This window comes from Elephas maximus, chromosome X (assembly GCF_024166365.1).
Source record: "Elephas maximus indicus isolate mEleMax1 chromosome X, mEleMax1 primary haplotype, whole genome shotgun sequence".
Classification (NCBI taxonomy): domain Eukaryota; kingdom Metazoa; phylum Chordata; class Mammalia; order Proboscidea; family Elephantidae; genus Elephas; species Elephas maximus.
Window position 1 is genome coordinate 163,933,666 of NC_064846.1, and position 13,349 is coordinate 163,947,014.

General features: G+C 40.5%; 1 protein-coding gene and 1 pseudogene across 1 annotated transcript in view; one reads left to right on the forward strand and one right to left on the reverse strand.

Moving 5' to 3' along the window:
- The window catches only part of CLTRN (collectrin, amino acid transport regulator), a 37,112-nt gene extending 24,254 nt beyond the window's left edge, over positions 1-12,858 (forward strand). The window contains exon 6 of the mRNA XM_049873395.1: positions 12,376-12,858. Coding sequence (XP_049729352.1) covers positions 12,376-12,532 — 157 coding nt within the window. The 3' untranslated portion in view covers positions 12,533-12,858. The remainder of the gene's footprint in view (positions 1-12,375) is intronic.
- Positions 267-4,963, reverse strand: LOC126069470 (40S ribosomal protein S2-like; annotated as a pseudogene).
- Positions 12,859-13,349: the final 491 nt, after the last annotated feature.

Sequence of the window (13,349 nt, forward strand, 5' to 3'; positions counted from 1 at the left end):
TCATGACTTGGAAAATAAGATTTTTCCTTGGTTGAAAATAACGCCTTAAACCTGAAACTTTTTTTTAAAAAAAATGATAATTTTCAACATATCACTTATGCTGTCTTGTTTTTGGTACTTTTTAGAATCTAATGTCTCTTACTTAACCATGGCTACTCCCATCACCATCTTTCTCTCTATTCTACTCTGTGTGAATGATTAATATCCAGACTTGATTTTTTTTCCAGGCTTAGTTCATTCACTTTATCTTTCTTGTATGCAAACCACTATGTGGTGGCCACAGCTGGAGCCTGGGTCCTCCGCACAGAAACTCTGGCGTGGGTCTTTATGAGATAATCAGTGAATTCCTGGTAGGGTGACTTGGTGAACATCGTCTCCTTCCAGAGATGAGGAGTGAGATTGCTGTAGGTCTTGGAGATGGCATCAAAGGTGGCTTTGGTGAAGCTGCCTAGGGTGGCAGCGCAGCCCCTGGCCGAGGTATAGTAGTCCTCAATGTCAGCTATTATCAGCTGCTTCTTGGGCAGGGGGCTGAGATGATGCCAGTGCCTCTAGGCACGGGGATGAGGCGCACCAGCACAGAGCTGCAGTGCCCGGTCATCTTGCAGGGAACAGTGTGGGGCTTGCTGATCTTCTTCTCCCAGTAGCCTTGCTGCACGGGACAATGGAGAGCTTGGCTAGGATGATGGCCCCATGGATGGCGTGGCCACCTCTTTGGAACACTTAATGCCCAGGCCAACACGGCTGTTGTAGTCCCCAGTAGTGATGAACGCCTTGAACTTGGTCTGCTGGCTAGCATGTCTGCACTTGCACAGGCATGATTTTCAAAACCTCGTCCTTAAGGGACATCCCCAGGAAAAAGTCAATGATCTCAAACTCAATGGGCAGGGAGAACAGATAGAACTCCTCCAGGCACTTGATCTTCATGTCCTTGACCAGGCGGCCCAGCTTGGTGTCAGGGACCCACTCCTTGTCCTCAACCTTGCTTTTTCAAGCTCCATGGCCTTGGCCATGACCCTGGCCAACAGGCCACTGCTGAAGCCATTTGGTGTTTTCTTAGCCTGACTTGATTTTAATGTTTTTATTGTGATTTTGTAAGCTGGATACTCAGAGCTTCCCTAAGCAGGCTTTTTGGGTAGGCGGTGTTAATTTTTGGTAGTCATCCACATCCAAATGCTGGCAGTCCCACAGTTCTTTCCATGTCTCATCATCTTGGCCTGCTGCTTCTTGGCCCAGTGCCTGCAAGCTGCCATCTTGTTCCAGATACCCTCACCCTGCTTTATACCTCTGTTCCTTTGATGGATGCTCATCCCTCTAGTGCCTATGATATTACATAGAGCCGTGTTCCTCAAAGCAGTCTTTGGGTCAACTCCCTGCATCAGAATCATCTGGAAGACAAGTTTAACATGTAGGTTCCTTGGCCCTACTGCAGACCCACAAAATTAGCATCTCTGAAGAAGGTGCATTTTAATGAATATCCAGGTTATTCTAATTCACTTAAACTTTGAGCATTTCTAATTTAACTACTTACGTATAGATTCCCAAAGGAGCCCTGGAAGTGCTGCTGTGGTTAAGCACTTGGCTGCTAACCGAAAGGTTGGCAGTTCGAACCCACCAGCCGCTCCTCAGGAGAAAGATGTGGCAGTCTGCTTCCGTAAAGATTATAGCCTTGGAAACCCTGTGAGGGCAGTTCTACTCTGTCCTGTAGGTCGCTATGAGTCAGAATCAACTCCATGGCAACAGGTTTGGTTTTTATATAGACTCCCACTCCCCAAGTTCATTTACCTGGATTCTAGAACCATTTGCAAACTTTGATGTCTGAATTATTGATACAATTCCAAGAGGGAGAGTTCCTGAGGTAGTAGGGCAGGAGGAGAGGGGACAGGATTTCTCAGGATGATGAAAGGGGAAACCATTTTTGTTTACGAGTACTTCTGATCTGGAGAGGAACTGGGGAGAGTCCTCTACTCTTCACGGAACACCTTGATGCTTCTAAGCCTTCCTTTCTGATATGGAGGAAAAGAAATTCTGGTAAGTGGGAATCACGGAGACTTGCCTTGGTTTTCCAAAGAGTTGATGCCCACAGTATACATGTGGGATGTATTTGGCCATGTATGTGTTTGATTAAATGCTTCTTCTGAGGTTTATTATTTTCCATGTTTCACCCATTACTAGCAGAAGGTAATCATTTTCAATCTTGAATTTTGTAATTATTTTTCACAATTGATAAGTAAAATGCTATGGAATAAATATGGTTTATGTCTAGTCCCTGAAGGAAACTCAAAGATCAGGGTCAAATTGTACTTGCTGCCTTTTTCTTGGTGACCTTGGCATAACATGTAATGCAAATGGATTTGGTGCCAAGTGTTTGGTTTGGTTTTTGCTTTGAGAATATTAAGAAATATTCTCTTGCAAGATTTGAATACCTATGCTGAGTATTTTTAAATTTTGTATTAATCCTGAGATACTATGATTCCATGGTTTCTAATGATTGTTTGTTGTTATTGTGTGCCATCAAGTGAATTTCTACTCATAGCGACCCTAATGGGCAGAGTAGAACTGTGCTCCATAGGGTTTCCTAGGCTGTAATCTTTACAGAAGCAGATCACCAGGTCTTTTCTCCCATGGAGCTGCTGGTGGGTTCGAACCACCAACCTTTTGATTAGCAGCTGAGCGCTTTACCCATTGTGCCACCAGGGCTCCTTTCTGATGATTGTAACCTTAGTGAATTCATTTCATCTGCTTGGTTCTCAGTGCCCTCACTAGTACCATAAAGGGTAGGAGTTAGAAGAATGGACTCTGGAAATAGATTGTTTAGATTCAAATTATTTATCTTTGAGGTTCCACCCTTGTCTGTAATCCATTAACTCTGTTGATATCAGGAAGCCCAGGCAATGAATCCAGGAAACTGAGCTTGGGATAATATGGCTTGTAGGGTTAGAGTCAATTTGGTTAAATTTTGCTCTCTTTGCTGTCTGTGCATAGATAACTTTTACTTTTCTAGAGTGACAGTGAGGCATAGTGAAAATCAATTATCAACTTGGTAGGATAAAAAGAATTAAGACAGTAGAGTGATTAGAGGGATGCCTGGCACACAGCATTCAGTAAGTGCTGGCTGTTGCTGTTATTTCATTATCCTCCCATTTGCTGGTCTTTCAGCTAGTTTGTTCTGGAATCAGCTGTCTCCTTCCTCCTGAGCAGTTCTGCAGTCACATAATAATTGGGCACATAGCATCCTAATCTGTTGCCTGGGAGAAGTCACAACCTTGCCTTCACAAATTCATTTCTTTCTCAAACTAGGAAAACAGATGGACAAATCTCTTGTGTAAACCTGGCAAGCATCAATAATTAGCAAATATAATCAGGACAATTGTGACAACCTTCTGAAGATAAATTGATTTGTTGTGTTTTAAGTTTGTACAATTTGTGGTTGGCTTCCTTCAGGCAAATTATTGCTTCAAAGGTGAGGAGAGGGTGCAGTTAGAAATAGGGAGAATCCCCCAAAATTGTGATTAAAGCTCTTTACAATCATGGAAGAGATAAGAGTTGCCCCCAAAACCTGTAGTTGTAAGGAAGATAGTCCAAGAAAAGTCCAACAATCCAATTCATATATTATATAATAAGGAGCATAGTTTGTTGAGGTACAAAATCTTAAAATCAGAAGACCGGAAGGGACCAAAGGGTCATCTAAGTAACCATTCTGCCTCTATGCAGAAGGGTGCCTGTATCGTCTAAGATATGGATATTTAAACTTGTTTTTGAGGAAACTTTTCAAGCAAAGCTTTAAAATTGTTAGCTTTGTCCATGATACATTACATTGCTTATTCAGAGCCACCAAATGGAGTGGAAACTATGCAGTCATTGAAGCTCAAACTAGGTAAACTCAAATACCAGCTGTGTCCTTTAGTGTGACATTGGCCAAGTCACCTAACTTCCCTGAGTCTCAGTTTCCCCATCTGCAAAATGGAGATACTATCTCACAGGGCTTTCCGGAGAACTAAATGAGATAAATATGTATAAAGTTCCTGGCATATGTTGTTGTTGTTAGGTGCCTTCGAGTCAGTTTTGACTCATACTGACCCTATGTACAACAGAATGAAACACTGCCCAGTCCTGAGCCATCCTCACAATCGTTGCTATGCTTGAGTCCGTTGTTGCAGCCACTGCATCAATCCATCTCATCAAGAATCTTCCTCTTTTTTGCTCACCCTCTACTTTACCAAGCATGATGTCCTTCTCCAGGGACTGGTCCCTCCTGATGACATGTCCAAATTACATGAGACAAAGTCTCACCACCCTCTCTTCTAAGGAGTTTTCTGGCTATACTTTCTCCAAGACAGATTTGTTCATTCTTCTGGCAGTCCATGGTATATGCAATACTCTTCACCAACACCATAATTCAAATGCATTCACCTGTCAGTTTGTTGTACTGTGGTGGCTTGCATGTTGCTGTGATGCTGGAAACTATGCCACTGGTATTTCAAATACCAGTAGGGTCACCCATGGTGGACAGGTTCAGTGGAGCTTTCATAGTAAGACTGGGAAGAAGGACCTGATGATTTACTCCCAGTGAAAACCTTATGGATACCAATGGAAACTGGCATATAAAACCAAAGGAAGCCCTGGTGGCGTAGTGGTTAAGAGCTATGGGTGCTAACCAAAAGGTCAGCAGCTCCTTAATAAGTAGTAATTACTGTTATTCTCCAAGATCAGCTTAACCCATTGCCATTATTGAGGGGTGTTGGGAAAGGGCTTTTTTTCCCGCTTAGATATTGGTACCATACTACAGAAAATTCTCCATGAGTCACTGATTTATAACTTGGGATTTTATTAGTTAATAAACATCTATTTTCAAGGGCAAATGCTCCTGTGAGGCCTACTGGTCACTATAATAGTGATATACTTGTTAACAAGCTTTCTTAAAAAAAAAAAATACCCTGATGTGTAGCCTTATGCCAATTTCCATGGTGTAATTACTTCTATCATGGCTGAAAAGTCCTGAATATTTAACAGTCAGCTCTCTCAAGGCTGTATCAGCCAGCTTCAGCTCATCATTACAACGGCCACCTCCTTGTGAAATTCTTTGAGCAGTCTTCCCTATTACCATCCAGTTGAGAACAACAGTTTGTGGAAATGAGAGATTTGTTGGATAAAAAATCTTAGAAAAGTGACTTTTTACTTTTGGGAAGCAATTAGGGTGCTGGGCATGTGGGAAGGCAACCAAGATGAACTTGCCTACTTCACAATAGTGTCTAAACTAGATCTGTGTCTAGCCCCAGGTCAGAAGCAGATGTCTTAGTTATCTTATTAGCTTTATGGTGGTGATGATGATGATGATGGTGATAGTGGTGATGATGGTGACAATGACAGTTATGAGGGTGATGATGATCGTGATGGTGATGATGTGATGTGTGTTTTAGTAGAAAGAGCACTGGACCAAGATTCTTGGTCTTGGTTTCTAGACCCAGGCCCTGCATTTATTAGCTGAGTAATCTTGAGCAGGTCACATACGGAAAATGAGGATTATAATATTTTCTCAAATAATTATAATGATGAGAAGACCAAATCAGAAAATATACACAAGTACTTTATACTCTGGAAAGTACTATATCAATAAATCAAATTATAAAATAAATAAAAGTTACTAGTATTATCATCACCATCAAAAATCAGTTACAAATTGCTAATTCAATATAACCTGTCACTTTGTGCTATACAAAGAGAGTCACAAACGGCACAATTTCAGACTTGCATGTACCTAGTAGCTTGGCTTATGAATACAATATGTAAATGGACTGTTTGAATATTCAGGTCTTAGGAAAGGATCCTTAATGGTTCTCTGAATCCATCTCTCCAGAAACCAAAGCCCAGAGAAATCAAAATATTTTATTTCTTTATTGACCATCCATTCTGTGACAGAAACTGTAGAAAGTATCACAGAAGAGACGAACATAGGTAACACATAGATGATCCTTGCCTGCAAGGAAATTGTGACCTTGTAGTTAGTAACAAAGCCTAGTTGAGTACTCTGGACATAGAGTCTTAGTTAAATGAATAAATAGTCTTGAAAATAGAAGTGTAAATAAAATCAGATTTAATGTCAGATTGAATCATTGGTTTTTTTTGGGCTGTTCTTAAATATATGTAGCCAATAGGGATCAAATGTGTGTTTTGAGTGGTACCTGGAGAGACTAGATAGAGTTCCAGGTCAACTCCTTTCACCAATCTTGTTCCACTCTGAAAGACAATAATAAGTACCACTTATCAAGCTCCCATTGCATGGCAGAAACCAGACTAGGTGCTTTGTATACATTGTCTCATTCAATTTCTACTGTAATATTATGCAGATTTTATTATTTCTGCTTTTCAAATGAAGGAACTTAGCTTCAAAGATATAAAGCAATTTGCCTACAGTCTGATGATTGAAAAGTAGCAGTTGTTGTTGTTAGTTGCCGTTGAGTCTGTTCCAGCTCATAGCGGCCTCATGTGTTACGAAGTAGAACTTCTCCATTGGGTTTTCTGGGCTATAATCTTTACAGAAGCAGATGGCCAGGTCTTTCTCCCACAGAGACTCTAGGTGGGTTCAAACCACCAACATTTAGGTTAGTAACCAAGCGCTTAACCACTGTTCCAGGTCTTCTTGACCCCAAAGCCCCCTGGTCTCACTGTGCTACAATATCCCCTCAGATGTTTCCAGTAACACTGGCTTTTTCCCAGGAATCATCCCTGCTGATTATGAAGACAGTTTCAGTTCCCCAATAATTGATTCTGTCTTCTTTGAAAAATCGTGTTTGTCCATCCTTCGTTGGTTTTCTGGCTGTTCTGGGGCCTTGGCTTCTCAGCCCCACCTTGTTCGAAGACAGAGATTCTCTTTCTGCTTTGACCACCACTACTTTATCTCAGCAATTTCCCTACCTCGACAACCCCTAACTCTGAGGGCCACCTGACACTTCTTCTTGGGCCCTCTTTTGCTCCCCTTCCATCTAGATTTATGAGTAAGATGCACTCTCTAGGCTCCTAGGAGCTACTTCTAGATATTTAATCATGGTTTCTTCATCCTCTTCCTGAACACCTGACATTGCAGGAACGATAGAAATCATTAACATTCAGTTTAATTTTCAGGAAAAAGAACTCATGTTTTTAGTAGGACATCAAGTCAGAATGATCCAGAAATATAGTTAAGCTTTATTAGTCTTAGTAAGAGCAATTTTTTTTTTAAGAGCAATACACAGACAGTGAATCAGTTTATTACCGTGTACACGAAGAAATGTGACAAAGTACTATGTATTGCTGTACAATAACCTTTGAACAGCTTATCATGTCCACCAGCCAGCGAGTTTGTGACACTGCAATTTGTGAAGCTCAACGTGTCTAAAACTCAGCTGGATCTAAGGTCACAAAAGAACAATCTGGACCTAATTTGCCGCTGACTCAACTGAGTTGCATAAATTTCCACAGTGATATCCCTCAGAAGCTCTTTGGTTGAGAAATTATCCTTCTGAAGAAAAGAATCTTGTCCCCATCCACTTGCATCTTCCTTTTTTGGTTCTTTCCCATTCCTCAGTGATGCTGGATGGATTATTTTGCCTTTGTAAAGCTCTGCATGTGTCCAGGTCTCCATAATTTTCCTTCTAACTCCATTAGAACATTTTTACTAAAGAAACTGACAAATAGACACCTTGTTACCTGATTAGGGTCCGTGCCCTGGAGCAGTCGAGCCAATGAAACATACTCCAAGTCAGAAAGGGTGAGAAAGTTTATAAAAAAAAAATATTTTTTTTAATACATTACCGGGGACCTGGCAGCAACACAGACTGTCTCTATGGAGTCCCAAAGAGCAATTTTACATTAGCGCTTATATACAGTCTTACAAGGGTTACAGATGTCTTTGTAGTCTCCTGCCAGACATTTCTTTATTAGGCTAAAGATATTCATATCAGATACCTGGGCTCTGATTTTCCTGTGGGGGTTGTAGGCCACAGGTGGTCGCACATAACAAAAGGTTATTTGCATCACTTTAAAACAAAGAACAAAGTCATTAACATTAGGTCAAAACAAAGTCATTAACAGAGGTATGTGAAGGAGGAGGCAGGCAGAGCAAGGAGAAGAACTTATAGGTTCATAATGGCATTACTAATGTCAAGCTCTCACCCATTTTGAAAAAGGAGAAAACATGCTGGGGAGTATTGGGGTTGCAACCTGGCAACCAATTCTTTCTAAGATATCATTGGATTGCCACCTATTTCAGAATGCTCCATTCAGTAAGATACCTTTATAACAGGAGTTTCCTACATACATAAATTTCAGGGTACAATTTGACTGTTTAAAATCTGTTTATTTTTTAAATTTTATTTTGTTGTTGAGAATATACACAGCAAAAATACACCATTCAACCGTTTCTACATGTACAATTCAGGGACATTGCTTACATTCTTTGAGTTGTGCAGCCATTCTCACCCTCCTTTTCTGAGTTGTTCCTCCCCCTTTAACATAAACTCACTGCCCCCTAAGGTTCCTATATAATCTTTTGAGTTGCTGTTGTCACTTTGATCCCATATAGATAGTTCTTAAAACAGCATAATGCTCAAGGCAGACATTTTTTACTAGTTAAGTTAAACTATTGTTCGGTTTTAAAAAGACGTCAGGGGATACTTTTGGTTTAAAGTTTAAAGAGTATCTCAGGGCAATAGTTTCAGGGATCCCTCCAGCCTCCATGGCCCCAGAAAGACTGGAGTCCATGGTAATTTGAAATTCTGTTCTGCATTTCCCCCACTTTTGATCAGGATTCCTCTATGGAATCTTTGATCAAAATATTCAGTAATGGTAGCCAGGAACCATCCAGTTCTTCCGGTCTCATGGCAGAGGAGGCAGTTGTTCATGGAGGCAATTAGCCACTCATTCCATATCTTCCTCATATTCTTGACTCTCCTTCTTCCTCTGTTGCTCCAGGTGAATAGAGACCAATTGTCGTGCCTTGGATGGCAGCTTGCAAGCTTCTAAGACCATAGGCACTACACAACAAACTAGGAGGTAGAACAGAAGCACTAAACACATTAGGCCAATGAACTGGGATGGTCCATGAAACCATGACCCTAAACCCCCAGACCAAGGAATCAAATCCCATGAGGTTTTTGGCTGCTCATAAGTAGCCTCAGCAGCTACTCTTTTCTTTCTTTTTTTGTAAATACATCTATCATACAACTTTTGCCAGTTCAACTTTTTACAGAAAAACTATTTATTTTCATGGAAAATTATTATTTACTCCAAGCCCAATGAAGACTGAATTTGGGGGAGAATTTGCATTAGCTGTACTTTTTTTTTTTTTGCTGATAATTTATAAATATACATTTGCTACTAAGGCATCATCAGTACTGAAACATCAATCACTTCTCTCTTTTATAATCCATGAAAAATAGGGGAGGGAGGAGGAGTCAAATGTGAAGTTTTTCCTTTCACAGAGCCCTTTCCTTTTGCTTTAGGACACGAACTGTGCCTTCCACACATACTAGGCACCCAAAACACAGCTGTTGAATGAATGCTGGACACTGTGAATGGAAGTGATGTGGTTGATGGTTATAGAATGTCGACGGTCATTTAGGACATAAAAAAATGGACATGTAAAATAAAGGATGCTCCTGTCCCCAGGAGGAGAGGCCAAAGCATTCTAGTCCTCCCTGAGGGTGATTTCACCTGGCTGAGGTGATTCCTTGATGAAAAGGCTCTCTCATCACATTGAACTAGGTTTTATGCCTATTTGTCATTTATTAAATAAAGAATTATTTGTGAAATGGCTACGGTGCTCTTTTAGATAGCATGAGAGACTCCTCGGGCTTCTTTCCCTTATCTTATCTGCAACTCTCTTCTGTCTCTGGTAGAGTTTGAGCTCATTTCTGGAAGGCTCTAGGGCACCATGCTCTGTGTCTTTGTTTTCATGCCAGCCACCATCCTGACACTCAAGAAACATTAACTGAGTGATTTTGTGATTATTTGGTCCTTTTCTGTAGCATGAGTCCTATCCCTCTCAAAATAGTCATTTGTTTCTCTTTCACTTTTGATATTAATGACAGTAATTTTAATAATTTTGAATCACTGTGGATAATAGTTTCAAGGCACTTCTGATCACATAAGTTTGGGGATCACAGTTTGATTATGGAGTTTCACAAATCTCAAGCCTTGGCTATTCAACTCCTTTCATAGTGCAGTTACAAGTTAAACCAAAGACCTGGTTCATTAGGACAAGAATTATTTCTTTCTTGCTTTTGTTTCACTTGTCTGTGGGATATTGTGAAGGGGGGTACATACAAGAAATGTCACATGACTGTATTTCCTCCCTCCCTCCCTGCCTTCTTTCTTTCTTTCTCGGTTAGTTTTGAATAACCTTTATTTTGAATTGCTTATGGAGTGAGGACCATAATCTTTTCAGTGTTTAGGGCTTTAAAAGTTCTCCCTGCAACTTCTTTTGAAAAATTTCAAACTTTCAGATTGATAAATTCCCAGACTAGCACAATGCACACCCATATACTCTTCACACAGATACACCAAACATTAACATTTTGCCACATTTACTTTCTCTCTCTCTCTTTTCCTTTTTCTAAACCATTTGCGAGTCAAAGACATTGAGTACTTCAACATGCATCTCCTAAAAACAAGAACATTTTCTTACATAACCATAAAACAATGATCAATGCAATTATCTCGTAGACCAAACAGTGGTGGATCCCATTCAAGATCTACCTTAGGCTACTGTGTGAGTAACTTTGCTTACATCACTAGTTCATCCATTCATCCGCCCATCCATTTCTTAGTTCAACCACCCACCCATCCTCTGTCCATCCATCTGACCATCTACCTCTTAATTTATCATTCCACCAGCCAGCCATTGATCTATAGTCATCGACCCATTATTTTATCCATCCATTTATTCATCCATCCATCTGTCCATCTACCTAGCCAGTCAGCCATGTGTCTGTCTATCCACCCCTAGGCACGTTAGTTGAGTGCGTACTCTGTCATGCATCCAGGTCAGCTGTTTTACAAAATATCTTTAAATTTGGATTGTCTTCTGACTAAGTTCTTCCTAATGAGATTCACACCAATTTTTTTTCTTGGAGGCAGGGAACAGGAACATAGGAAAAAAATGCGTGTGTGTGTGTGTGTTCTTCTCAGTGCCTCACATTTGGAGGCACTTGTTGTCAGTTTGTCTCATTATTGGTGTTCACCAGATTTCTCCTTTGGCAAAACACAAGTTTCTCTTTGTGATTAGTATGTTGCTTGTGGGGTATGTTATCCTGTTCCCCAACAATCGCTCAATGGTTTATTATTTGTTGATGTTCCTTGTCTGAATCAATTATTATTGTAGTGGTTATTTTCTATTTCTTTTAGTCCATCTATATTAGTTGGCATTCTTCTTCTGTAAAGAAGAGCTTTCTCTTTTCTCCCCCTCCCTCCACCATATTTTTAAAAGCACATTGAAATTGACTTTCACGTAGGACTAATAAGAAATTCCATCTCGATCATCAGGAGTGCATCTTCACCACCTCCTCACCCACCAGAGACTTATCAAGGTCCTAAGGGCCTCCACAGTGGTGGAAGTCCACTCTGGTCACGACAGCATTACCCGTCATCCCAGCCAGGGGATGAATCTACATCTCTAGTGTTTCCACAGATTCATGGGACGAGAGAATTGTTGCCATGTCTGGGAGCCTCATGCTTAACATTGTGCCTCCATGGTGCCACCGTGGAATGGTGTCCAACATCCAACCTGTGCTAAAAAAAAAAAAAACCCGCAGCTGTCAAGTCAATTCCGACTCATAGAGACCTTATAGGACAGAGTAGAATTGCCCTATAGAGTTTCCAAGGAGCGCCTGGTGGATTCAAACTGCCGACCTCTTGGTTAGCAGCCGTAGCACTTAACCACTACGCCACCAGGGTTTCTAAGCTTAGGGAAATCTCTTTCCCCTCTGGTTGCCCAGAGAGGCACCCATCTCTCTTCCCCTGCCCCCCACCCCACCTACATAATACCAAGCATAATTGGCTCAGTGTCTTGGTCTTTTACAAAAGACAAGAAGAACCTTTGTATTCACAGGTTTCCACACGCCAAAGCAACGTTAAGGGTCTGGTTGCCAGCTTGGGTTGAGGTAGCAGGGTCTACAAAGAATATGAACAGAAGAAACTCAAATAGTTAATCCTGTAATGTAGAATTTCGTGGAATGACCTGGAGTTAGAGTGAAATTTATTTGAAGATATATGATATCATCAATTATTTCCTCCACTGTAAGGTTTCTCTTCTCCTTCCTGCTCTCCATCTTTGTGTAGAAAGCCATACCCAGGGATTTTCTCTCCTCCTTAATCCAAGTCATTCTCTTTTTGTGCTTTTAGGAACAACGACGGACCATCTGAAGTAGAAGATGCCGAGGACAAATGTGAAACCGCGATCACAGTTGAAAACGGCATCCCCTGTGATCCCCTGGACACGAAGGATGGGTGCCTGAATGACGCCTTCGTGACTGAGGGTGAGCGGCTCACTCCTCTCTGAAGGGCTGCTGTCCTGCTTCCCCAAGAAGCTCAACACTTGTTTCTGAATGACTGCCTAGCACCCCACAATATCAAGGACAGATAATGTATTTTGCTTCACCATTCTTCTTTTTTAAGAAATTTTGAATGCGCATGAAAATAAAAGGCAATCAATTACAACAACGAAGACAATTAGAATCATCAGCTGTTGACGACTCAAAATTTTATAACATAGCGCTTTGACAGCACAAGCGCACAAGCATAGTCGTGTGGTGTTTGTAGTTACTGATTTAAAAATGCCTTAGTATTTAAGCATTTCCAGAAATAAGCTCAGGCCAGTGTATATATATGCACACATACTTAGAAAAATATTCTTCCCGGTGGGAAATGTCTATAATAAATATAGAGGGAGTAGAAATCATTGAAAAATGAATCCTTTCCAATATTGTTTAATCACTCTATGACTAAGTCAGCGAGAGTAAAAAGTAATTATTGTAAATGAGATTGATAAAAATGACAACGTTATTACACAGGGTGGAATTTGATCCCATTATCATCCCAACTATTGCTTATATATCTTCTGAATATCAGCCTCAGTTCTATTTGTTGACAATGCCTGTAATTTGTAAAACTCCAGTCTATACTAATTTAATAAAGTGCTAATCATCTGTTTTCATTGCATGACTGATTGTGGTCTGAGATCTATTTTAATTTAACTGTTCAGGATTGTGGCATTTTCACACTGAGGAATGTAAGAAGCCCAATTTTTATTAGTTAACGTTTAATCTACTCTACATCCCTAGAAATGGATTATTTTTGTTGCATATGTCCCTGTTTGA